We start from the raw sequence: 24,781 nt of genomic DNA, 5'->3' as shown, positions 1-24,781 counted from the left end.
CTGTCGCAGTTCTGGGAGGGAGGGGAAGGGGTGAGGGTAGAGGTGCGGGAAATGGGCCGGACACGGTTGAGCGCCCTGTCAACCACAGTGGGGGGGAATCCTCGTTTGAGGAACAAGGAAGACATATCAGAAGCGCTGTCATGGAAGGTAGCATTGTCAGAGCAGATGCGTCTGAGACAGAGAAACTGGGAGAATGGAATGGAGTCCTTACAGGAGGCAGGGTGTGAAGAAGCGTAGTAGAGGTAGCTGTGGGAGTCAGTGGGCTTATAATGGATATTACTAGACAGCTTATCTCCAGAAATGGAGACAGAGAAGTCGAGGAAGGGAAGGGAAGTGTCGGAGATGGACCATGTAAAGGTGAGAGAAGGGTGGAAATTAGAAGCAAAGTTGATAAAGTTATCCAGTGCGGGGTGGGAGCAGGAAACGGCACCGATACAGTCATCAATGTACTGGAAAAAGAGTTGGGGCAGGGGGCCTGAGTAGGACTGGAACAAGGAATGTTCGACACATCCCACAAAAAGACAGGTATAACTAGGACCCATGCGGGTACCCATAGCAACACCTTTTACTTGAAGGAAGTGAGTGGAGTTGAAGGAAAAGTTGTTCAATGTGAGAACAAGATCAGCCGGGCGGTGGTGGATGGGGACTGGTTGGGCCTCTGTTCCAGGAAGAAGTGGAGAGCCCTCAAACCGTCCTGGTGGGGGATGGAGGTGTAGAGATTGGATGTCCATAGTGAAGAGGAGGTGGTTGGGGCCAGGAAACTGGAAATTGTCAAAATGATGTAGGGTGTCAGAAGAGTCACGGATGTAGGTGGGAAGAGACTGGACCAGCAGAGAAAAGATAGTCAAGATAGGAAGAAATAAGTTCAGTGGGGCAGGAGCAGGCTGACACAACGGGGCTGCCGGGACAGTCCTGTTCCGGAGAAGGGTCACTGACCCGAAACGTTAACTTTGCTTCTCTTTCCACAGATGCTGTCAGACCTGCTGAGTATTTCCAGCATTTCTTGTTTTTATTTGGGACAGTCCTGTTTGTGGATTTTGGGAAGGAGGTAGAAGCGGGCTGTCCAGGGTTGTGGGACTATGAGGTTGGAAGCTGTAGAGGGAAGATCGCCAGAGGAGATGAGGTCAGTGACAGTCCTGTGGACAGAAGCTTGATGTTCGGTGGTGGGGTCATGGTCCAGGGGGAGGTAGGAAGAAGTGTTTGAAAGTTGGCGCTGATCCTCTACAAGGTAGAGGTCGGTACGCCATACAACAACAGCACCACCCTTGTCTGCAGGTTTGATGACCATGTCGGGGTTCGACCTGAGAGAACGGAGTGCCTCAAGTTCAGAGGGAGACAGGTTAGAGTGAGTGAGGGCGGCAGAGAAATTGAGATGACCGATGTCTCGCCGACAGTTTTCAATGAAAAGATCAAGAGCGAGTAAGAGGCCAGGGGGAGGGGTCCGGGTACAGGGAGAATGCTGGAGGCGGGTTAATGGGTCTACTGATCGGGGAGAGGACTCCTGGTCAAAGAAGTGAGGCTGGAGGTGGAGGTGACAGAAGAAGAGCTCAATGTCACGCCGAGCGCAAAATTCATTGAGGTGGGGGCGTAAAGGGATAAAACTGAGCCCTTGCTGAGTACAAAATGTTCAGTGTCAGAGAGGGGGAGGTCAGAGGGTATGGTGAATACATGGCAAGGGGTCAGATCAGAATGGGTGGGGTCAGGGAGAAGCGAAGGGGAAGAAGAATCTGGAGGGGCATTAGTCCCCATCAGCTGCTGGAGCTTGCGTTCCTTGACACCTGAAAGGAAGAAAAAATGTTTTTTGTTAATGCGTCGAATAAGATGAAGGATGAAATGAAACTGCGGAGTAGAACAGCTTTGAGATAAGGTGAGGCAGTGCTTCTGGAGAGAGAGGTTCAGTGTGTACATGTGGCAGCGCATAGCACTGAGTGTGACTCTCAGGATGCGGCAAGAATAGCAGTCCGGGGAATGTTGTATTTCTCGGAGATGCCTGTGATCCTGGGTGGATTCAAAACATGGGTGAAACTGCAGTTGGAATCCACGTGGAATAAGTCGGAGCTGGAGACAGTCACTGAGGAAGGAGATGTGGCTGTGAAAACTGAGTTTTGGTAGACACTTTTTCTATTTCTCTCCTGGTGTTTGATAAAGCAATGAAGGTGAACAAGGTCATCTGTCCTAATATGTACTTACGTGACTCTGTGTCAAATTTTGTTTCATAGCGCTCCTGGAAAACACCTTGTGACATTTTACTATGTTAAAGGCACTATATAAATGCAAGTTATTGTTTTTGTTAGGTTAGAGTAAAACTGGAACCTTCTTTCAAGTGTTTTGAAACTTGCATTTTTCCACTACTAGATACCTAGTAAAACAGGGTAAGGCCCTACCAGCAGGTCGCAAGTTAATGCGGTAAGTAACTGCATCCCTGTCTCCTCCATCCTCAGGGAGTCCAGGAGGACCAAGAATTACCTTCTTTCCCCCTACATTACATAGGGTTCATTGATGGTAGTTGTAATGACCAGCCTGGTGATAATGTTACTTTAAGGCTTGTCCAAGATAGTTGTATCCTCTCTCCTCTTACACTGGTTTAAAAAAAAATAGACTTACAATTGTACAGTGTCTTTCACGACTTTAGGAAGTTACAAAGAGCGTTACAACCAATGATGTACTTTTTTGAATTATGTTCACTGTTGTATTGTAGGAAACAGGGCACGCTCCCACAAATAGCAACATGTTAATGACTCGATAATCTGTTCTGGCGATTGTTGGTTGAAGGCTAAATAATGGCCAGGACACCAGAGAGAACTCCCCTGTGCTTCTTCAAAATAGAATTATTACACGACCATTTACAGGCCAGAAGCAGGCCATTTGGCACAACAGGTTCATGGCGGGATCTTTACGTCCGCCTGCGAAGGCAGATGGGCCCTCAGTTTAACATCTCATCCAAAGGACGGCATCAGCCTAGATTTCGTGCTGAAGTCCCTGGAGTGGGACCTCAACACATAATCCAGGTGCTTTGTCTGTCTGAGTGGTACAGCTCAGGAAAGCTCCCATGTACAATCTATGATCTGTGCTCTCTTAGCTCATCTCAGTTGGGAAAGCAGTAAGGAAGTAACCATGGGGCCCAGCTTTCCAGAAAGGGGGCGTGAGCCCTGGCTGCCACTCCTGATTGATTGTTATCCAGCAGTGCAGAGCAGGACGTTTTGTGTTTGCTTGGCAAGGACAGGATGAGGTCCTCCCTGATGCTTCCTGAGGTTAAGTAACCTTCTGTCACACCAGGCCCCAATAATGGCCACTTGGGTGAGGGCAGCTGGTACCATGGGTCTGTAGTCCAGCAAGAGTGAATGCATTCAGGTGAAGTGAAGTTAGGTCCAGAGAAATCAAGAAAATAACTGGACGAATCAAACTGATCTCGGGTGTCTCTGTCGCCTTCTCATTTAAAGTGTTGACTTCTGAAGTGGCATTCTAAGAAAAAATTCTTTGTGGTTGTGTTTTTAAACAGTCAACGGAGAAAAGAAACGTTCCACAATGCCTGGATCACCAGTGGATGTGAAGGCACAATCCAGGGCCACCCCACCAACCATGCCTCCGCCACCCTCAGGGAACCAAGGGGGGCCGCGGCCACCGAGCTTTACCCCTACATCACGTAGGTTTCATTTGTCATGACCAACGTGTTGGTAACATAACTTGAAAGCTTCTCTGGGATCTGTCGTTGGTAATCCGCTTGCTTTGTTTAAACACGTGATAAGAGAAAACAGGTTCAAATCAGTAGGATGGTGAGTGCGGAAAGAGCAAATCTTCATAACTTGCAGCCTTTGTGTAGTTCCTGTGTTGAATTGTCTCTATAAAAGACAGCATTTAAAACTTGATCTGGCAAAATCCCCTTATTTAACATTCACTCCCAGGTATATGTTTTCCTGGTTAAGGAAAACTCACAGATGATCTATAAAGTTTTTTTTTCTCAGTTTTGCCCCTTTTCGATGTTGCTGACATATGCTTCAGTTCAACAGTGTTAGTGACCCTCCATTGCCTCACCCAAGTCATCACTGTTCAACGCAGTACAAGAATTCTTAGAAAAAAGCCAATAGGCCTAATAAGCCACTTCCCATCTTCTGACTACATCCTGCAATCCCTTCTCTCAAGCCCATTTATACTGTTCACTTGAATGACTTTTAGCATGAGAACTTTCGCAAAACCTTGACTATCCTCTGTGGTATTCTTGGAGGTTTCCTCACATGGTCTCTCACCTCCAGCAGTAATCCCACATTAGGGTATGGTAGCTTAGTGGTTATGTTACTGGACTAGTAAACCCAAGGGCTGGACTAATGATTTGGAGACATGAGTTCAAATCCTGCCATGGTAACTAAGGAATTGAAATTCAATTAATTAAGTAAAATCTGAAATAAAAAGCTAGCATCAGTAAATGATGACCATGAAACTACTAGATCGTCATTAAAAACTCATCTGGCTCACTTTTAGAGTCACTATGAGAAAAGGTGGCCAGTCAGCCTATTGAGTTCATCTCAGCTCTCTGTTAGTTAGTCCTGTAGCCCTGCAAGTTTATTTCCCTTGCGTGCCCATCCAACTTCCTTTTGAAATCGTTGATCGCCTCTGCTTCCACCACTCTCGTGGGCAGCGCCTTCCACGTCATTACCACTCACTGCGTAAAAAGGTTCTTCCTCACATCCCCCCCGAAACTCTTGTGCAAAACCTTAAATCTGTGTCCCCAAGTCCTTGTATAATCAGCTAATGGGAACAGCTTTTTCTTTGTCTAAACCTGTCATAATCTTGTACAACTCTATCAAATCTCTCCTCAATCTGCTTTGCTCCAAGGAGAACAACTTGTAGCTAAAAGCCCTCACCCCTGGAACCATTCTGGTAAATCTCCTCTGCATCCTCTCAAGGATCCTTGAGAGGTTTGGTGACCAGAACTGGATGCAATACTCTATTTGTAGCCTAACCAGAGCTTTATAAAAGGTTAGCGTAACTTCCCTGCTTTTGCAGTCTTTGCCTCTATTTATGAAGCCATATGCTTCGCTAATTACTCTCTCTCAATATGCCCTGCCACCTTCAGATCTATGCACAGGAACCCCTAGGTCCCTTTGTCCCTGCATACTCTTTAGAACTGTACTCATGTCCTTTAGGCAAGGAAATCTGTCGTCCTTGCCTTGTCTGGCTTTTATGTGACTCCAGACCTACAGCAGTGTGGTCAACTCTTTACTCCATCTGAAACGACCTCTTAAACTGCTCAGTTGTTAGAGATGGGCAATAAATGCTGCCCTTGCTAGCACTGTCCACATCCCATGAATTAATTCAAATAAAATTCCACATTGGTCACCCAATGCGTCCCTATCCTTTTAACGTCCTGCCTTCCCACGCCATGTGCAAAGTGAACTGACACCGTGGGCTGGATTTTACTGGGCCCCCGATGTCGGTCTCCGTGGGGGTGCAGAAGATGGCACCGGCGGAGGCCCAACACAAGAGGGGCTGGGCCCGATCTTCCCAGCGGCGGCGAGGCTCCGTAGTAGCCCCCCCACTGTTGCTGGGTGACGGGACCTGCATCTACATATGTTCCCTGTCTGGGGAAAGCAGGCGTGACACTGGTGGGGAGGTGGGGGAGGGGTGGAGTTAAGATTTTTAATGTGGGTCAAATAATTGTCATCGGTCTAGGGGATGGTGGGAAGGGGTAAACTGTGAACTTTGTACAAGTTGGGGGGTGGGATAGGGGCGGGAGAAGGTCATATTCCAAAGCTTAATTTAATTGTTTTTGGAGGGTGGGAAATGGGCATTAGAATTTAATTCCGTACATTTTGGGAGAGTGGGGGGGGTGGGGGGGTGGTATTTCTTTAAAAATTTAAATTTACTGGCAGGGTTGGCTGCCCTTTAAAAATGGCACCAGTGCTTGTGTGCAGACAGCTGACGCCATTGCCAGAATTGGACAACCAGTCCCCTCCGCGTGGTTTGGGGGGGCTCGGGCTGACTCGGGTATCTAAATGAGCTGCCGCACGGTAGATCGCGGCAGCTCTGCAGCGTGTGGCGGCTGCCATTTGTGTTGTCCGGCTCTTAAAATCGTGCCCTGTTACTCAATTGGATGATTCTTGACTGTCAAACAGCCAGTCTTCCCTTTTCTCAAGTGTTTTTGCAACTGATAAATGAAAAGGCTCAATGAAAATAACATAGAATTTCTTTTTATGCCCCAGTGATTCTTCTCCTGGATATTAAGGGGAGTAGATAGAGAGAAACTATTCCTGCTGGTTGCCGGGTCTAGGACCAAGGGGCATAATCTAACAATTAGAGCCAGACATTTCAGGAGTGAAATTAGGAAATGCTTTTAGACACAAAGGATGTTGGAAGTTTGGAATGCTCCTGCAAACAGTGATTGGTGCTAGATCAATTGTTAATTTTAAATCTGAGCTTGCTAGATTTTCGCTAACCCAAGGTATTAAGGGGCATGGGACACAGGCAGGTATTTGGAGTTTGGTCGTTGATCATCCATGATCTTGTTGGATGGCGGAACCAGTTCGAGGGATGAAATGGCCTTTAGCTGTTCTTGTGTTCCTCGCAGCAATGTTCTGGGAATTAATCTCTAATTCCTGAAGCATCCAAGCTAATCCTGGAGAGTTGGAAACCCTAGTGAAAATGGTTCTACCTGCATTCGTACTCCTTATTTTAACATGTCTTGTATTTGAGCCATTTGACGTAGGGAACAATTGGGCTTAGATCAATTTCATTTACTCCCTCAAATAATCTTGAAAACCTCAATCAGGTCACCTCAAAATATCCTCTTTTAAAATAAATTATTTTATCCCTGTCATAACTTAACTTCCCTGAAATCATCTTGCCAAAGATTTTCCAGTGAGTGGGCGCAGGCAAGATCTGGGATCCTGATTGTATCCTCACCCATTGTCTGCAAGGTGCTGGTTCCTACAGAAGTATTATGAGCATCCTGGCTTATATTTTTGTCCTCACCTAACCCAGGAGCACAGAGACCAATTGTAATCACAGAATGATACAGCTCAGAAGGAGGCCATTTGGCCCATCATGTCCGTGCTAACTCTTTTGGTAGAGCTATCGAACTAGTCCCACTCCCCTGCTCTTTCCCCATAACCCTTCAATTTTTTTCCCTTCAAGTATTCAACCAATTCCCTTTCAAAACTTGCTATTGAATTTGCTTCTACCACCATTTCAGGCAGTGTATTCCAGATCATAACAACCCACTGTGTTTAAAAAAAAAAAGTTTCCTAATGTTGCCTCTGGTTCTTTTGCCAATCACCTCAAATTTGTATCCTCAAGTTGCCAAACCTCCTGCCACTGGAAATAGTTTCTCCTTATTTACTCTTATCAAAACCGTTTATGATTCTGTACACTGTCTATCAAATCTCCTGCCAACCTTCTTTACACTAAGGAAAACAACCCCAGCTTCTCCAGTCCACATGACTGAAGTGCCTCATCTTTGGGACCGTTCTGGTAGATCTCTTCTGGTCCTTCTCAAAGTGTGCTCAGAATTGAACACAATACTCCAGCTGTTCCAGGTACAGGCACCTCTCTCCCTCCCAAAGTAAGGTCACACACAAATGGTTCTCAACCTGATCTAAAGGTGGCCAACACATCTACAGGAGCTGATCAGGTCGACTGTACTGGGACCTTGCAGTCCTCTGAGAAGACATAGAGGAATCCGGTGTGCAGTCCCATTTTGCTATTCTTTTAGAGAGTTAAGTCAAATGTCCAAACGGAAATGACTTCTTTCTTTGTGACTCTTAACCAGGTTGTGTGTTTTGTTTTTATTTTCCCTTGTTGCAGTGCCCAATGGCGTTGAGCACTCTCCTCCTGCCCTGAATGGTGTGCCATCACCGCCACAGCGGTTCAGCAACGGCCCTTCATCCTCGCTGGCCAGCCAACAGCTGCCTGCCACCTGCGGTGCCCGCCAGCTCAGCAAGCTGAAGCGATTCCTGACCACCTTGCAGCAGTTCGGCAACGACATCTCGCCAGAGATCGGGGAGCGAGTGCGTAGCCTTGTCCTGGCGCTGGTGGTGAGTAAGATCCTGTTTGGGGAATGTAGGGCGGGTGAGGTGGGGCGCCGAGGGAGAAAAGCAGTAGGACTGTAAGAGTTGGCCATTCAGCCCCTCTTGAGCCTGTTCCACTGTTCAATTTGATCGTGACTGATCTGTGTGTCTTAACTCCATTTACTTGCCTTGGTTCCGCAACTCCTAAATCCCTTGCCTGACAAAAACCTGTGTTGGGCGCAGGTCAATCTGATGATGGAGATCTGAATTTGTTCCCCTGCGTTTTGCAATGTCTCCATTATTAAAAAGAAACAGCTTGGTGTGGAATTCTCGAAACTACAACACAACAACAGGCCGTTCAGTTACAGTTCCCCCTCCACACAAGCAGCAATTCCAATTCAATATCACTTTCCTCCCCTTTTTTCCATCACCTATCTAACCTACTCTTAAACGTTGACATGCTCTCTGCATGGATCACTAATTCCAGCAATGCATTCCACAGCCTCTGTATAAAAAGGATTCTCTTTTTCTCTGTCCTAAATCCACATATAATCTTATATCAATAACTTCGTCTTCTAAACTGTTAAACCACTGAAAACCATCTGTTTCTATCTACCATCCCTTTATAATGGTCATTTAAGGTACTGAAGGGGGCCATTTCTATCGCGTCTATGCCAGAAATTTTAAAACATTTTAACACCTCTATCAAATCACCCTCTGATCTCCTCTGTTCAAACAAAAATAACCCCAATTGGTTGAGTCTTTCTCTACATTTGTGTTTCTGGGTTTGTATTTCCTCATACCTGGCAGCATCCTAGTGAATCTGCACTCTACCCTCTCCATGGTTTCCTATGTGTGGTGCCCAAAACTGTGGTCCTCCTAAGGTTTTTATATCGCATTGCCATGAAGTCTGCTTTTATATTCTATACCTCTTGTCATAAAACCCAGTATTCCATTAACTTATTTTATGGCCTTCTGCACTTGAGGTGCTGCTGTTAATGTCTTGTGGCTCTGAACCCCCAAATCCCTCTGTTTTTCCACATCACCCAACCTTCTCCCCTTCGAAATATAATTACTTTTTTTATATCAGTGTACCTGGCCCTTTTTTGCCCATTTTACCATTTTATCAATACTCCCTTGCAACTTCCTTTGCTCTTGGTCCAAACCCTGGGCAGTCACCTTGAAACTTGAGTAGAAACTACTCTGGGCCCTATTTTCTGACTCAACGCTGTGCAAGTATCACATGCCGGAACTGAGAGGCCTAAAGCCGGCCTGAAATATTCCAGGTGAGCTGCCATCACCTGTCGCACCTCCACAGGCAGTTCACACTTCACTGGCTCTCAGGTAAATCTCAGGAGGGGGAGGACAGCAGATGGGGGTTGGGGTGGGGAAGAAGAAGTCTCAGCTAGCAGATGCATAGTGGAACTGGGAGGAATGCTGCTGCATTAAAAGTAAAAAAAAAAAAGATTTATTCTGCTCATGACAGTCCAATTTCTAGAGAAGGTCCTTCAATGGGAGTTCGGCCCATTCATTAACATGTTCAAGGGGCCTAACAATTTGTTTTAGGTAGGCACCAGAATGCCTGTTGTGGCCACCTAAAAGAAAAATGGGTCCTACAAATTTAGCATTGAAACCAATGCCTGCACAGGTTGGGTGCAGGCCATCCCACTGCTAAATTGGTATGCTGCCTGCCTACTTTATGCCTGAAAAACGGGCGCAATGCAGACCAATTTCTAAACCAAAATCTTCTTTCCGTGCTGACTTTAAAGATCCAATTTGAAATGCGTCAAGTGGCCGTAGTCGGTAACAGAATTATCCCTAATTTGGAACACGTTAACAAAACTGCCTGAAGACCACTGGGGTAATGGATGTCGTAAATTGAAAAATGTCACATTGGGGCATTCTGAGAACTGCCGCCGCCCTCGCTGCAATTTTACATGGAGCGTTGGCGGCGAGAAATAGCTCGCCCACCCCAGGCCAATCCAGGCCCTTAAGTGGCCAATTAACTGACACTTAATTAAAGGCCTCTGGCCGCCGCCGCTGGTATTTTACCCTTGGCGGCTGGACAGCAGAAGCCTCAAACAGCCCGCCTGGTGAAACCAGGTGGCTTCCTTGGGGGCTGGTTGGGGGGCCCTCCTGATTGGGCACCCTGTGCCCCACGGAGGGCCGCGCCTCCCCAAGCCCCAACCGCTCCCAATGCACAACACTTCCCACCCGCGCCCCCCCCCCACCCCAACCGACGCCCCTTGCCTCACCGGGGCCGACCGAGTGTCCCTGGCAAGGCCCTAAAATCTTGCCTTAGTTCCGAAGCCGTCCTTCATCTTGCTTGCAATGGCTGGGTGTAGTCCCAGCAGTTGCCACCGCTTCCGGTGGCACTGCTGGGACTAAGAGGTGCCAGCCCGCTGATTGGCCAGCAGCTCCATTAGGCGGGACTTCCTGTCTCAAGGAGGTGGAAGTCCCACCCAAGACCAATTAAAGGCCTGGGGAGTGAAAAATCCTGGTCTGGCTCCCCAGGCACGGCGGAGGCAAGCTCGCCACCGACTTTTTGGCCAGTGGATGGGGCCTCCCGCCCAACGAAAAATTCTGGCGATAGAGTGCTTGATCCTGACCCTGGCTCAAAGATTGTGGAAAATCCTCCAGTCCAGGATCTGACATGTTAGTGCACACAAAATTTAAAATTTGCATTTTAGAATGGGAAATGGATACATTTTGGTGCAATGCAAACAAAATAAAACTTTGTACTGTTTACTGTGTTTTTGAGAGTCGCCTTATCTAACCCATCTAAAATGGTATGTGGGGTTATAACTTGTAGGTCTGATTTTATATTGGAGCAGTATGTCAGTGCATGTTCTTCGCTTGATGCTTCTAAATGCATTGGACATGTGGATAATCATAACCACATTAATCATCACAGATTCTAATGTATTACAAAGAAAGGCTTCACATAGACTATCCTCACATTGACCCTATTTACACCAAGTCAGGGTTTTTGATCAACTAAGTTAAATATAATTGATTTAAATATGACTGGATTATTGTCCCAACCAATTTAGAAGTGGTCTTCTTGGTTGAATGAACTTTTAACCAATCTAGAAATAATTACTCTGGAATTCTGTAATATTTAGGGAACAGTTACAACCAGAAAACCGGTCTACCCTGATGTTAACATGAGTAAAATTTTTTTAACATGAGCAAGATTTTTTTGTGACTTATGTTTGTTATGATTTGTTAACCAGTTTGTCAGTAGTCAGACTAAATATAAATGTATCTGCCAAAGTTCAAAGTGTTTCTCATTTTTGTGGAAGGAGATAGATTCACGAGAACCAATCTTCACGCTAATCAAAAGATTTCAATAAGGTCAGTGGTATTAAGAAGTAACCCATGTTGGCATATTACAGTCACTGGATATGGCTCATTTTGTGGTAACACAACACCCCAACTCTACTTTTTGAATTAAAAACCAGTTCCTAAAAACCATTCTGCAGGGACTTTATCAAAAACTTGGTTGGTTTTGGAGGCTTATTCCCAGGCCAGGCAGAGTGGAGATTTAGCAAATGCCTCCAATTATCTGACGGATCATAATCCCAAGAGTTTAGGTTAAGCAGGACCAGTTCTTGATGGACCTTATACCATCCTTCGAGGGAAAAGTGATATTGGAGTATTGCAACAAAAGACGAACCCCCTGACCTTAGGATATGGCTTCACTTACAAACCACCAACTGACTTGTTTTTTATTTTCTTACTTAACCTTCCAGAATTCAACAGTGACCATTGAAGAGTTTCACTCCAAGCTGCAAGAGGCAACAAACTTCCCACTGCGACCCTTTGTAATTCCATTTCTAAAGGTAATGCAGTCGCCTCCTCTTTAAAGTACGTCCATTGTCTTGTGAGGGCCTAATTTTTTTTGGGGGGGGGGGTGGGGAATGGGAGGAAACGGAGAATCCATCATGGCAGTTGTCATGTGTCACTCAATATAAGCAACATGAAGAACTCCATGACCTTCGCCCAACTGACCACCACCTAAATGGATACCCTGGATTTGACCATTTGGCTATGCTAATAAAATCCTTTTCTATTGTGCCTCCTGCCCTTTAAGGGACTACTCATGCATGTGTAGTTAGTGTGAGGTAGGGTTGCCATCTCTGGGCATGTTCTGGGAGGTTTCATACCATGACCTCTAGCCTCCACCCTCCCACCATTGGTCACCTGACACGTCCATCCTTGTGACGCACTGCTTTCCCACACCAATTGGAAAGCCTGCAGAGTCTTCATTACCTGCTTGGATAATTGTTGACTATCTGGCACAAAGTATTTTAATCCATTGCCCATATTTTTATAATTAATAAATGAAAGTGTTCAAATAAAATGAAAAAAAAATGTACTGCCCCTATGATTTTTCTCCTGGGATGTTAATCTTTAATTTCTGGAGATGCTAGACCAACCCTGGAGGGCTGGCAATCCTACCTTCAGGTAATTTCCCATTTTTGGTATTCCCTCAGGAAGGGGACTTTTCTTTAAAAGGGACAGCAAACTTTACTGAACTGCCATAAAATTATACAGGGAAATCTAATCATTTCTGGTATCGCAGTTCTCCCCCGTCACTCAGTTCTCCCTCGTCACTAAGTATTTTGTGCATTCAAGTTGGTGATCAGAGGCAACATGGGACCAGGCAGCTTGTGTAGAAGCCCATCTCCGAGGACACGAATTGTGTGTTGTCGACAGTCTCCAGCCTCACAATGGCTTCATGCCATCCCCCAAAAGACGTTTCTCTACAAAATATTTCTTTCCGGGTTGTCTCGGTCCATCAGTTTGAAAGCATAAAGCACTATATCAATGAAGGGCGAAGAGGTTTGTAGCATCTAGCAGTACACTGCTGTTCAGTGGGTTTAATGTTTAACTGGTAACCCAAACGATCTCTTTAAGGCCGCAGGTCTTAAATAGGCAAGTCTAGGTAATTCTTGCTACCTATTCACAGCTGAGGTTAATCAGATGACAATTCTAACTGTTTGTAAATTTTATGCTCCCGGTTAGTCACTGGCATTCTTTCTCTTTTTTTTTTGCATAATTGTTTTACAACTGCTACAATGTCTGATGTCTGAAATATGTTGGCTGCAAGATTTATATATAGGTCAATAATGACCTCACCTTTGCAGAGTTTTTTTCTTGTCACTGTAAGGTCATTACAATGGAAGGTGTAATGTTAATCAGTGGCTTTAATGCAAGGTGTGATGTGGAGTGGCAATGTATGAGATCTTTTGACTGCAGCAGTTAGAGTTCCTTTTTAATGAAGTCGCTGGGGGAATAGGATCTTCATCTTGGCAAATGAATACATGGATGTAGCTCTCGCTACTGCATGAGTGGAGGTGTTGGTGGTTCAGTCTCTGGAGAATACCTTTAGTCCCTCAATGAAAATGATGCACTTTCTATTAATGCCACAAACCTGCCTAAATGCCCATTCCATGTAACAGCTTGAGCTGCCATGATGGTCCAATGGGTTAGATGGACCGACCAATATGATATGGAGCCACTCATCCCAGGACAGACCTCGCATGAGTTCGCTGATCTCCGCCAAAGTGATATTAGAACGCGCCGATTGATAGGTCCTATCCCTGCTGGGTGAGGGTAGGATTGGATGATTTACTGCCCTGCTGTCTAGGGTCAGACAGACAAAATTGGCTACTTTGGTGATTAGCCCAGCAAGCCCAAATCCAACTGAAGCTTAGCAGGAAAGGAGAATCAAAAAATGGCAAAGAAAACCTGGACTTTCTGCTATTTCTCTCTCCCAATTTAGTTTCTCAGCCTTCTGTGCTACACGGACCACCACCTTCCAGTCCCTCTTTTGAAAATCAAGCTGTCACTTAGTCTTGCTGTGCGTCGAAAACATTCATTGACATTGTGCGATTTTAGGGTTGCCAACTCTCCAGGATTGATCTGGAGTCTCCAGGGATTAAAGATTAATCTCCTGGATGCTGCTGCGAGCAACATCTGGGAAGAAAATCATAGGGGCGTTTCAAAAGAAATGTACTTTTTTTCCCATTTTCTTTGAACATTTTTGTTTATCAAAATTATTGGAGTGGATAAAAATGGCTGTTTATCCAGAAGAGGTGGTTGGAGGCAGGAGGACATGTGACGAAACGTCCAAGAATACCCGCCCAACCAGAATTGGCAGCCCCATGTTGGCTGTCGCAGGCATTAAATTCTCTGCAGCCCGTTTCAAAAGCTCAGGCATTGCGTTCATACTGCACGTGTGGTTCTCTCAGCAATACTCCATAGATCTGAAACTTGGCAGTGGGCGGAGGGTGTCGACAGTAACTTATTGCTTCTAGAAATGATCTTGAAACTAATTGCATCTGAGTGACGACTGCTGCTGTAAACCACCAACCTTAACACTTGCGTTTGCTAAAGGTTTGTTTCCCCTGGCTGGGGAGTCTAGAACTAGGGGTCATAGTCTCAGGATAAGAGGTTAGCCATGTCCAACTCCCCAGAGAGCTGTGGATGCTCCGTCGTTGAGTAGATTCAAGACTAAGATTAATTGATTTTTGAACTCTAAGGGAATGAAGGGCCATGGGGATAGGGTGGGAAAGTGGAATTGAGGTGGAAGATCAGCCATGATTTTATTCAATGGGGGAGCAGGTTTGAGGGGCCAAACAGCCTACTCCTGCTCTGATTATATTCTTATTTTGGAATACATGTAGAAAATGGTGAACGTAGTTAATCTGTCAACGAAAGAAAATTCTGGTTTTTAAAAACCCACCATCAGTTGAAAACGTTAATCTCTTGTCAGAGGCTTCTGGATATTTCCACCCATTTTCTGCCTCGTTTCACCATTTGCAGTTTTTGTTCTTGATTTATATCTTAATTTTGAGTGTCTTCATTTTTATTAATTGGGGAGTGGCGGGGGTGGGGGGAAAAATCTTTTATTACTGCAGTCTATCTCTCCGATGCCGTCTTGACTGACTGGTGTTTATGGTGGGAGCTGCTTTCCCAAGGGGAGGAAGGGGAGGAGTGGTGGTGGCAGTGGGGGTGGTGTCTATTGCAGAGCATTAGTGTGAAACCATGCTGCAAAACCTTTTTTTATGGAAGCATCGCACACCATATGGGCATCATATCACTTAGTGGCAATCATTCGAACGGGAGGATTTTTTTTTCACTGAGAACTATAGCATCCGCCCTCTGAGGGAAGAGTAAATGACAGGGACCATATGTGTTTGGATATTTGAGCTGAATCCTCAATGAGGGGAAGCAGCTGTAACTGCCTTCACTTCAGCCTGCCTTTCATTACATTAATGTAATCCTCCGACTCCCATTCCAATCTGCAGTATGTCAAATTGCTCGCTGCAAAGATAATGGAAACCATTTCAATTACTGGGTCCACTGCTGACATTAGCACCAGTAAGATTTCGCAGCCCATTCCGATCGACATTACCCGTCTTTAATTGTCTTTGATCTCACCAAGGAGAAAGGAAAACTCGCTGGAGTGCAGTTATTTGCATAATATCAAACTGTGCGTCTGGCTGTAAAATAGGATTTTGAGCTATGCTTGCAAGTGCCTGTGTGTTTGTGGTTTTCTTTTCTTTCTCTCCCCTCGTCTCTGGGAGATGAACTTAATCAAGAAGTTTTTGGGGAAGAATGAGGGATCTGGTTCGTGAAATGCTGGCGTGATCAAGTTACGGTCACAGGCAGCTAGGATACCTTTGAGTTTTTGGACTGCCAGTCATTCAATGGGCGGGATTTTAAAGTGTCCTTTATTCCCCTCCTCCACACCTTCTCCTTCCAGCACTTTAAGAAAAACTTAAAGGGATGATATTGTGCTGCCAACAGCACCTTCTCCAGATAACGTTTGGTGTTTGCATGGAACAACAACTTGCATTTATATAACGCCTTTAGTGTCGTAAAATGTCTCAAGACACTTCACAGGAGCGTTGTCCGACAAAATTTGACACCAAGGTTAATTTCTGACACAATGTGATCCTTTGCTGACCCCATTTACAGTTTTTCTCTGAATGATGAATTAAATATCTATGTCACTGTATGTACCCTTTTAATTTTAGTTGTTTTTAATCTTCTCCTGAAGGTTGGTAATCCATAGTGAGGTATCATCATTTAGGCACTACCAAATAGCCCTTCTGGACAGCGAGCATCAGCAGACTATTTGACCAAGTGAGCATCACAGTCATGTCCAATCTGTCCTCACCTTGAATCCATACATGCGCACAGGGTCATTGGATTCTCATCTGCAGCAGAGACCTTGTTTTTTTTTTCAACCCCTCTCCAATTGTCCAGGGGCATTGAAACTGGTTCCAGTGCATCCCTGCTGAGGTCAGCTGACTCAATGCAAGCCGTGGGGTCGAGGTACTTTTCGCCTGTATGACTCAGTACCATGGAGGCACCAGGGGAGCTCAATGCTGTAGAAAATCAGAAGCAGCAGCAGCCCGGGATCGCACTGTGCAATAGGAATTGCTTAAGTAAGCCGAATCATCCAATAGGGAATTCTGGAGAAACCTCTTTATCCAGAGGTTGGTGCAAATGTGGGGAGCAGGGAGACAATTGCCATAGATGTATTCAAGGGGAAGCTAGATAAGCACATGAGGGCGAAAGGAATAGAAGCATATGCTGATAGAATGCGATGAAGAGGGGTGGGAAGAGACTCATGTGGAGCATAACATCTTGCGTTTATATAGCACCTTTAATGTAGTAACATTTCCCAAGGCACTTCACAGCAGCGTTATCAACAAAGTTTAAAACGGGCCACATAAGGATATATTGGGACAGGTGACCAAAAGCTTGACCATGAACAGCAGCACTGACCAGGTGGGCTGAATGGCCTGTTTCTGTGCTGTACTTTCCGTTTAATTCTATGTAATTTAGTCCGAATCTCCTTAATGAGTCAGCGGTGGGAATCTGGTCCCCGTTGCCTAGGAAGTGAAGATTATTTTTATTGCACATTATCACACTCTCAATTGGTTTGTTACTGGGAGTGTGTTAATGTTTCAGATTTCACTGTCATCTCAAGACACGCCAAGCCAGATCTTTCATTTTATCTGGCTACCCTTGACGACACAGGCTGTTGTCCAAGAAAAATATTACTGGCGCTGTCGTGTTGGCTGACTTGTAGCTGGAGTTCAATGTTGTTGGATAATGAAGCACATTGCAAGAGATGTGTGTGAAGCATCCACTTCTGCTTCATTTAATCAGGCACTTTGTATGGAAGGGCCGCAATTAGCAATTAAAGGACCCATTCCCCACTGGGATTTTCTCTCTGCTGATTGGGAATATCATTACTGGAAGATTTTGTCTGCAAGATGTACACGCCAAAATCATGAACCAGTTTGAAGGAGGCAAACTGAGAAGTGATCTTATCGAGATAGATAAAATAGGTGACATTGTAGATGAGATTAATTCGGAACACTAAAAGAAAGTCTTGCATTTATGTAGCACCTTCCATGACCTCCGGATGCCCCAAAGCACATTACAGCCAATGAAGTACTCTTGAAATGCAGTTTCTGTTGTAATGTAGGAAACGCGACAGCCAATTTGTGCACAGCAAGCTCCCACAAATAACCGGGTGTGATAATGACTAGATAACCTACTTGACTCTTGGTGGTTGAGGATTAAGTAGGGGTCAGGACACTGGGGACAAGTCCCCTGCTCCTCTTCAAACTAGTGCCACGTGATCTTTTGCATTCAGCTGAGAGGGCAGACGGGGCCTTGGTTTAATGTCTCATCTAAAAAGATGGCGCCTTCCAACAGTGCAGCATCGAACCCACAAATTTCTAAGTCAGAGACGAGTGCAACCCACTGAGCCACGGCTCCAGAAAAGTAAATTATGTTTAGTTTCAAACTCAAGCCAAAACTCAAATAAATCCAGGCGTAATGGCAGGAAGTTACTCATATAAAGAGAGATCAATACATGGAAAGAGTTTCCAAATACAATATTAGAGGCAAAAACTCAGAGATCACGTAAAACACAATTAGATGTTGCAAGGGTGGACATTAGGGGTTGTTGGATGGATAAACCAAAGTGACTGACTGGCCTGTCCCATTTGTCGTGCTCTTGAAAAAGAAATATATTTAAGGATTTGCGAAATGAAGTGGAAATTTCCCTCCTTGTTCCTTTAAGCACATTCTATATTTAGTATGAATAGAGAACTGATATAGGTTTCCTAGAGGTTGTCCACTCCGTCTGTTCTCTCAGAATCATGCTAGTTGGTTGCAGACCAGCATTCCCAGAGGACTGGGAGCTGATCACACTTGATCTTAAAGAAGGATTGGATATTTTTTGTTTTATTTGTTCCCGGGATGTGTGTGTTGCTAGTAACATTGGCATTCCACAGAATCATTAACAACACAGAAGGAGGCCATTTGGCCCATAGAGTCCGTTCCACCTCTCTATAGATCAATCCAGTTAGTCCCATTCCCCCACTCGCTCAATCCCCATAACCCTGCAAGTTTATTTCCCTCAAGTGCTCATCCAATTTTCTTTTGAAATTATTGATTGTCTCTGCTTCCACCACCCTCGTAAGCAGTGAGTTCCAGGTCATTGCGTAAAAATGTTCTTGCTCACATCCTCCCTGCATCCTTGCCCAAACCTTATATCAGTGTCCCTTAGTGCTTGTACAATCAGTTAATGGGAACAGCTTTTCTTTGTCTATCACATCCAAATCTGTCATAATCTTGTACACCTCTTATAAAATTTCCCTGCAAACTACTTTGCTCCAAGGAAAACAACCCCAGCTTTTCCAACCTAACCTTGCAGCTAAAATCCCTCATCCCTGGTAAATCTGCTCTGCACCCTGAAATGGGCAGGTGGGAGATGGCATGGTTTGTTTCCAATGTTCTCCTTCCAGCTGACCACAGAAAGTGTTTTTGTGACTAGTGTTTAAACCCCTTGTATTTTATTTGGCAAATAAACAGACAGTGATAGGCTTTCTTGTAGTTAAAAAAATAACTATTTCAAATAAATTCTGAAACGATCGTAACACCACTCACGCCCGCATTCATTCTCACACGCACTCTCGAAAAGATAGATAGAAAAGGACGGGATAAAAGGAGTTCAGAGTTCAGGTTGTAAAAGTCTGTTGTTTCAGGAATAACCTGTGGGATCCTCCTCGAAAGGTGAATTTTTAAAGTTGCAGGCCTGTTTGCTGGTTGACTGGTATTCGTTGGGCTGTTGCAGACCCCTCATGGCTCTCTTTGAGTTGAAGATGATGCTGATGTCTTGGGTCATGTGCCTGCCCACTTTTTTTTTTTCTTTTTTTCCATGTGTCTTTGCTTGTGGCTAGGGCTTTCATTATTCTGTCATTTAACATCCTCTCTGCACTGATGCTTTGTATTTCACCACACCATTAACACACTCTTTGTCTTTGCCTTTGCCCCATGACCTCCTTGTCAGTTATTCTCTGTGACCCTCTGTCCTATCAACACCTTCCCATTTTTTCTCTTTTGCCCCACCCCCCACTTTATTTGCTTAAAACCTATTACATTTGCCAGTTCTGATGAACGGTCACTGCCCCCTGAAATGTTAACTTTGCTTCTCCCTCCACAGATGCTGCCAGACCTGCTGAGTATTTCTGGCACTTTTTTGGTTTTATTTCAGATTTCCAGCATCTGCGGTATTTTGCTTTTATATTATTATTAATTGGATTTCAGTCGTAGTAGACATGGATGTGGATTTGAGTGTAAGAGATGCTGAGGGTCATGTGTCTTGTCCTCCATTTTGTTGACAGCACATGTACCAGTCTCTTTAAAATTGTTCCTTTTTTTAATAACTCTTCAGTTTGGTTCTTTATTTTCATCGCTGCACTTCTCATGACCCTCACATCCTTCCTAAAGTGTGGTGACCAGAACTGGACACAATACTCTAGTTGTGACCTAACCTGGCTTTATTTATTGCACATCTCTAGATCTCCTTGAGAAGGTGGTGATGACCCTCTTGACCTTCCGCTAGCAGTTTGATGAGACTGAGTGGCTTGTTAGGCCACTTCAAAGGGCATTTAACAATCAAACACGTTAGTGTGGGACTGGAGTTATAAATAGGCCCAGACCAGGTAAAGACGGCAGGTTCCTTCCCTAAAAGGCATGAGTGAACCAGTAAGGTTTATAATGACCATCCAATAAATTCATGGTCTCAAACTTCTTTTGGTGGGATTTGAAATATTAATACAAGCCACTGTATTACTAGTCTGGTCACATAACCACTAGATTATCCTACCCCATATATTTGTCACATTCTGTGTGATAGGAATAAGGATCAGTCATTGAGTATGTTTAAAGCAGAGATCGACAGATTTCTAAATACAAATGACATAAGGGAATTTGAGGATAGTGTGGGGAAAAAATGCATCGAAGTGGATGCTCAGCCATGATCGTATTGAACGGCAGAGCAGGCTCGATGGGCCAAATGGTCTACTCCTGCTCCTATGTTTCTATGAGGGAAATTTGAAAATAGGGAGAAAGTAAGTTAAATCCCCATTTATAGCCTCTGTTTTTCTTGAACCGTGTTGCTTTCCTCTGAGTTGAAATTCGCTAGTTATTTATTAGATTTACAACAACCTATGCTCGCTGATCTATATTGGCTCCTGGTTCGACAAAGCCTCAATTTTAAAATTCTCAATCTTGTGTTCAAGATCCTCAATGGCCTCATCCCTCCCCACTCCTGTAACCTTCTCCAACCGTACAGCTGTCTGGGATATCTGCGCTCCTCCAATTCTGGCCTCCTGTGCATCCCTTTCATCATCACTCTCCCATTGGTGGCCATACTTTCAGTTGCCTAGGGTCCTAAGCTCTGGAATTCCCTCCCTAAACCTCTCCACCTCTCTTCCCTCCTTTAAGAAGTTCATTAAAACCTACCTCCTTGACTTCACTTTTGGTCACCTGTCCTAATATTTCCTTATGTGGCTCTGTGTCAAACTTTGATAATGCTCCTGTGACGCACCTTGGGACATTTTACTATGTTAAAGGCGCTATATAAATGCAAGTAGTTGTAGTTGATGACAGTGGAAACAATACATAATATTTGAAGATGGTGGTGAGGTCGTGTGTGATTTTTGTTTTTACCAGGCCAACCTGCCACTGCTGCAGCGGGAGCTACTACACTGCGCCCGCTCTGCAAAACAGACGCCTGCTCAGTACTTGGCACAACATGAACACCTGCTGCTGAATGCCAATGCCACATCCCCCGTCAACTCAACGGACCTGTTGGAGGTCAACGAGAATGGCAAGAGGAACAGCCCAGAAAGGTAAACCTCATCTTCAAAGTCTGTCCACCTGCAGATCCCTCGTCATTGGCCCTGCTTGCAGTGACCCGGAAGTTATTTTGAAGTGTGAGGTCGAAAATGTGACAGGAAGTAGATGTGACGTTTAGAGGGAAATGAGTGCAATGTGCGAGACTTTTAATGGGCAGTAAACGTAACTGAACAGCCTGTGTGGCACAATTGTTCAGGGAATCTCAGCGACAAACTTTATGAAACACTGATTCAGCCTCAACTAGAGCATTGTGTCCAATTCTGGGCGCCACACTTTAGGAAGGATGCGAAGGCTTTAGAGAGGGGGAAGAAAAGATTCGCGAGAATAGGTCCAGGGACGAGGGACTTCAGTTATGAGGGCAGATCGGAGAAGCTGGAGCTGAACTCCTTAGAGAACAGAAAGTTGAGAGGAGATTTGATAGAGGTGTTCAAAATCATGAGTGGTCCAGACAGAGTAGACGGGGAGAAATTGTCCTCATTGGCAGAAGGCTCAAAAACTAGAAGACACTGATTTGAGGTGATTGGCAAAAGAACCAAAGGTGACATTTTTACCAAGCGAGTGATTAGGATCTGGAATGTACTGGCTGAAAGAGTAGTGGAGGCAGATTTAATTGTGATTTTCAAAAGGGGAATTGAATAAACATCTGGTGGGAAAAGATTTGCAGGGTTACAGGGAAAGGGCTGAAGTGGGACTTGCTAAGTTGCTCTTGCTCAACAGGGTTGAATGGCCTCCTGTGCTCTAACCATTCTATGATGCTATTCGATGAGAGTAAGACAGGTATTGCAATTGTGCCGAGATTTCTCGTCTTTGTTGCATTGTCTTGAAAAAGAAAGGAAGACTTGTATTTATATCTCCCCTTCCACGACCTCAAGGCATCCCTCTCAGACATTCACTATAGTGGATAATCACTTAACAGGAAAGGCTGCAGAACATGCTTTAAAAATGTAAATTAATGAATGTTGCCTTGTAAGCCTTCAGACTTGCCAAGACCTGTAAAATTCCATTTTGAAGAGCCACTACAGTAAGGCCTTGCATGATCTGTTTTTATACTTCCTGCTTCTCTGCTTCAAGTGGTGATAGAATTAAGTGGGATTGGATCTGATCCAAGCAGTTTTAGTCATGTGCCAACAAGAGATGGGATGGGGGATGATGAGGGAGAGATTGACATTCCAATGAGATGACGAGAGCATGAACAGAAATGCCAGGAAAAATACAAGCTCACCAAAATTGGACAGACTGGCTTTATCATAATAATAATTATCGGAGCAGTACTGACATATTTTGGGTGTGAGGACTAAATATATCATACGTACAGAAATATTTAAAGAGCTCCAGTTGCATGCTGTAGCAGTGTTCTCTCTATCTCTCCTTGAATATAGATTCTGGATTTCTGAAAATTTATATCTGGGGGTCTTATGTGATCTTTAAGGCGAGGAGACTGGGGATAACTCCCCTGCTCTTCTTCAAAATAGTGCCACGGGATCTTTTATATCCACCTGAGAGGGAAAACAGGGCCTTGTTTTAATGCCTCATCTGAAAAGCAGCACCTCCAACAGTACAGCACTCCCACTGCTGTACGGCAGCGTTAGCCTAGAATATGTGCTGAAATCTCGAGTGGGGTTTGAACCTGAAACCGTCTGATACAGAGGCGAGAATGCTACCCGCGGAGCCAAAGCTGCTGCCTAACTATGGAAATATAACCGTATTTAGGTATCAACTATAGCTCAGTGGTGGCATTCTCACCTTTTGTGTCAGATTGTTGTGTGTTCAATGTTCACTTCAGAGAATTGAGCACAGAATCTAGGTGACGCAATATTTATCTTTATTACATAAATTCAGTTGGTAAGCCTGTGATCCAGGAATTCTTCCCCTGGAACCTTTGATTCACTGTGAAGTTATTCACCCTCTCCTCAGGAATAAAGAGAATGGTTTTGATCGAGACCCTCCAGCGAAGCGGGTGTGCACTATTAGCCCTGCCCAGCGACACAGCCCAAACATTGGCTTACCTCACCCGCCAAACGGGCAACTGCATCCAACTCCTCCTCCACTGCAGCACTACAGCCTGGACGACGTGGCCATGAATCACCTGTACAGGGACCCACAGAGACTTCCTGAATACAGAGACCGACACAGGCATCACGGTGAGCAGTTTCAGGCATTGGGTACAGGTTGGTCACAGCCATCAGGGCGGGATCTATGGTGATGCCAGTTTTTAGCGAGGGATGCGTCTTCATAGAGGGCAGGTATGGTATGGTTTCCCCAGTTGGAGAGAGGGGCATAATTGGTTTTGTGGGTCAGTTAGAAAGAAAAACTTGCATTTATACAGCACCTTTCCTGACCTCAAAGCACTGTACAGCCAATTAAGTATTTTTCAAGTGTAGTTGCTGTTGAAATGTTGGAAACACAGCGGTTAATTTTCACATAGCAAGATCCCACACACAGCAATGACATAATCAGTTTTTTTAGTGATGTTGGTTGCAGGTAAACATTGGCCAGTACACCGGGGAGAACTCCCCTACTCTTCTTCGAAATAGTGCAGTGGGATCTTTTATATCCACCTGAGAGGGCAGATGGGAACTCTGTTTAACATCTCATCTGAAAGACAGCACCACGCTCCTTCAGTACTGCGCTGGAGTGTCAGCCTAGCTCTTAGTGATTGTAATCTCTGGGTTGGGACCTGAACCCACAACCTCCTGACTCCGAGGCAAGAGTACTACCAACTGAGCCACCGCTATTGTACTGGGTTGGCGGGGTGGGTGGAGGATTGATGCAGACAGGGCCTCTATTTAACATCTCATATGAGAGACAGCACCTCCAAAAGTGCAACACTCCCTCAGTGTAGCAGTGGGAAGATTAGCTTAGGTTTTTGTGCTGAAATCTCTGGAGTGGGATTTGAACCCATGACCTTCTGACTCCGAGGCAAATGTGCTACCAACTGAGCCATGGCTGATAGGTTCAGATGCTCCAGTTGACTTCAGTGCCCTTCGCTTGAAAGAGAGAGAAAAAAACAATCACCCCTGATCTGTCCAATAGCCCTGGTGAAAAGTGAGCATGTAGGGATACTGGTTAAGAACAAGATCATCTCTTCTGGGATAGGGAACTGTACTAGCCATATAAATACCATGGCTACAAGAGCAGGTCAGAGGCTAGGAATACTGCTGCGAGTAACTCATGTCCTGACTCCCCAAAGCCTGTCCACCATCTCCAAGGCACAAGTCAGGAGTGTGATGGAATACTCTCCACTTGCCTGGATGGGTGCAGCTCCAACAACACTCAAGAAGCTCGACACCATCCAGGACAAAGCAGCCCGCTTGATTGGCACCCCATCTACAAACATTCACTCCCTCCACCACTGACGCGCAGTGGCAGCAGTGTGTACCATCTACAAGATGCACTGCAGCAACACACCAAAGCTCCTTAGACAACACCTTCCAAACCCGCAACCTCTACCACCTAAAGGGACGAAGGCATCAAATGCATGGGGGGGGGGGGTGGTGGGAACACCACCACCTGCAAGTTCCCCTCTGAGCCACACA

At 45.1% G+C, this 24,781-nt stretch overlaps 1 protein-coding gene across 5 annotated transcripts in view; it reads left to right on the top strand.

The window, feature by feature from the left end:
* Window positions 1-24,781, top strand: part of LOC137378342 (protein CBFA2T1-like) — a 137,847-nt gene that overhangs the window by 85,688 nt on the left and 27,378 nt on the right. For 4 of the 5 annotated variants that reach the window (XM_068048602.1, XM_068048601.1, XM_068048603.1 and 1 more), the window contains 5 exons: window positions 3,500-3,643; window positions 7,798-8,027; window positions 11,756-11,845; window positions 21,060-21,238; window positions 23,160-23,386. In XM_068048602.1, coding sequence (XP_067904703.1) covers window positions 3,500-3,643; window positions 7,798-8,027; window positions 11,756-11,845; window positions 21,060-21,238; window positions 23,160-23,386 — 870 coding nt within the window. The remainder of the gene's footprint in view (window positions 1-3,499; window positions 3,644-7,797; window positions 8,028-11,755; window positions 11,846-21,059; window positions 21,239-23,159; window positions 23,387-24,781) is intronic. The other variant, XM_068048605.1, reaches the window with a different exon arrangement.

Source organism: Heterodontus francisci, chromosome 16 (assembly GCF_036365525.1).
Source record: "Heterodontus francisci isolate sHetFra1 chromosome 16, sHetFra1.hap1, whole genome shotgun sequence".
In the NCBI taxonomy this organism is placed as follows: Eukaryota; Metazoa; Chordata; class Chondrichthyes; order Heterodontiformes; family Heterodontidae; genus Heterodontus; species Heterodontus francisci.
Note: the sequence above shows the minus strand (reverse complement) of the source record. Positions and strands in the feature narration are given on the sequence as shown.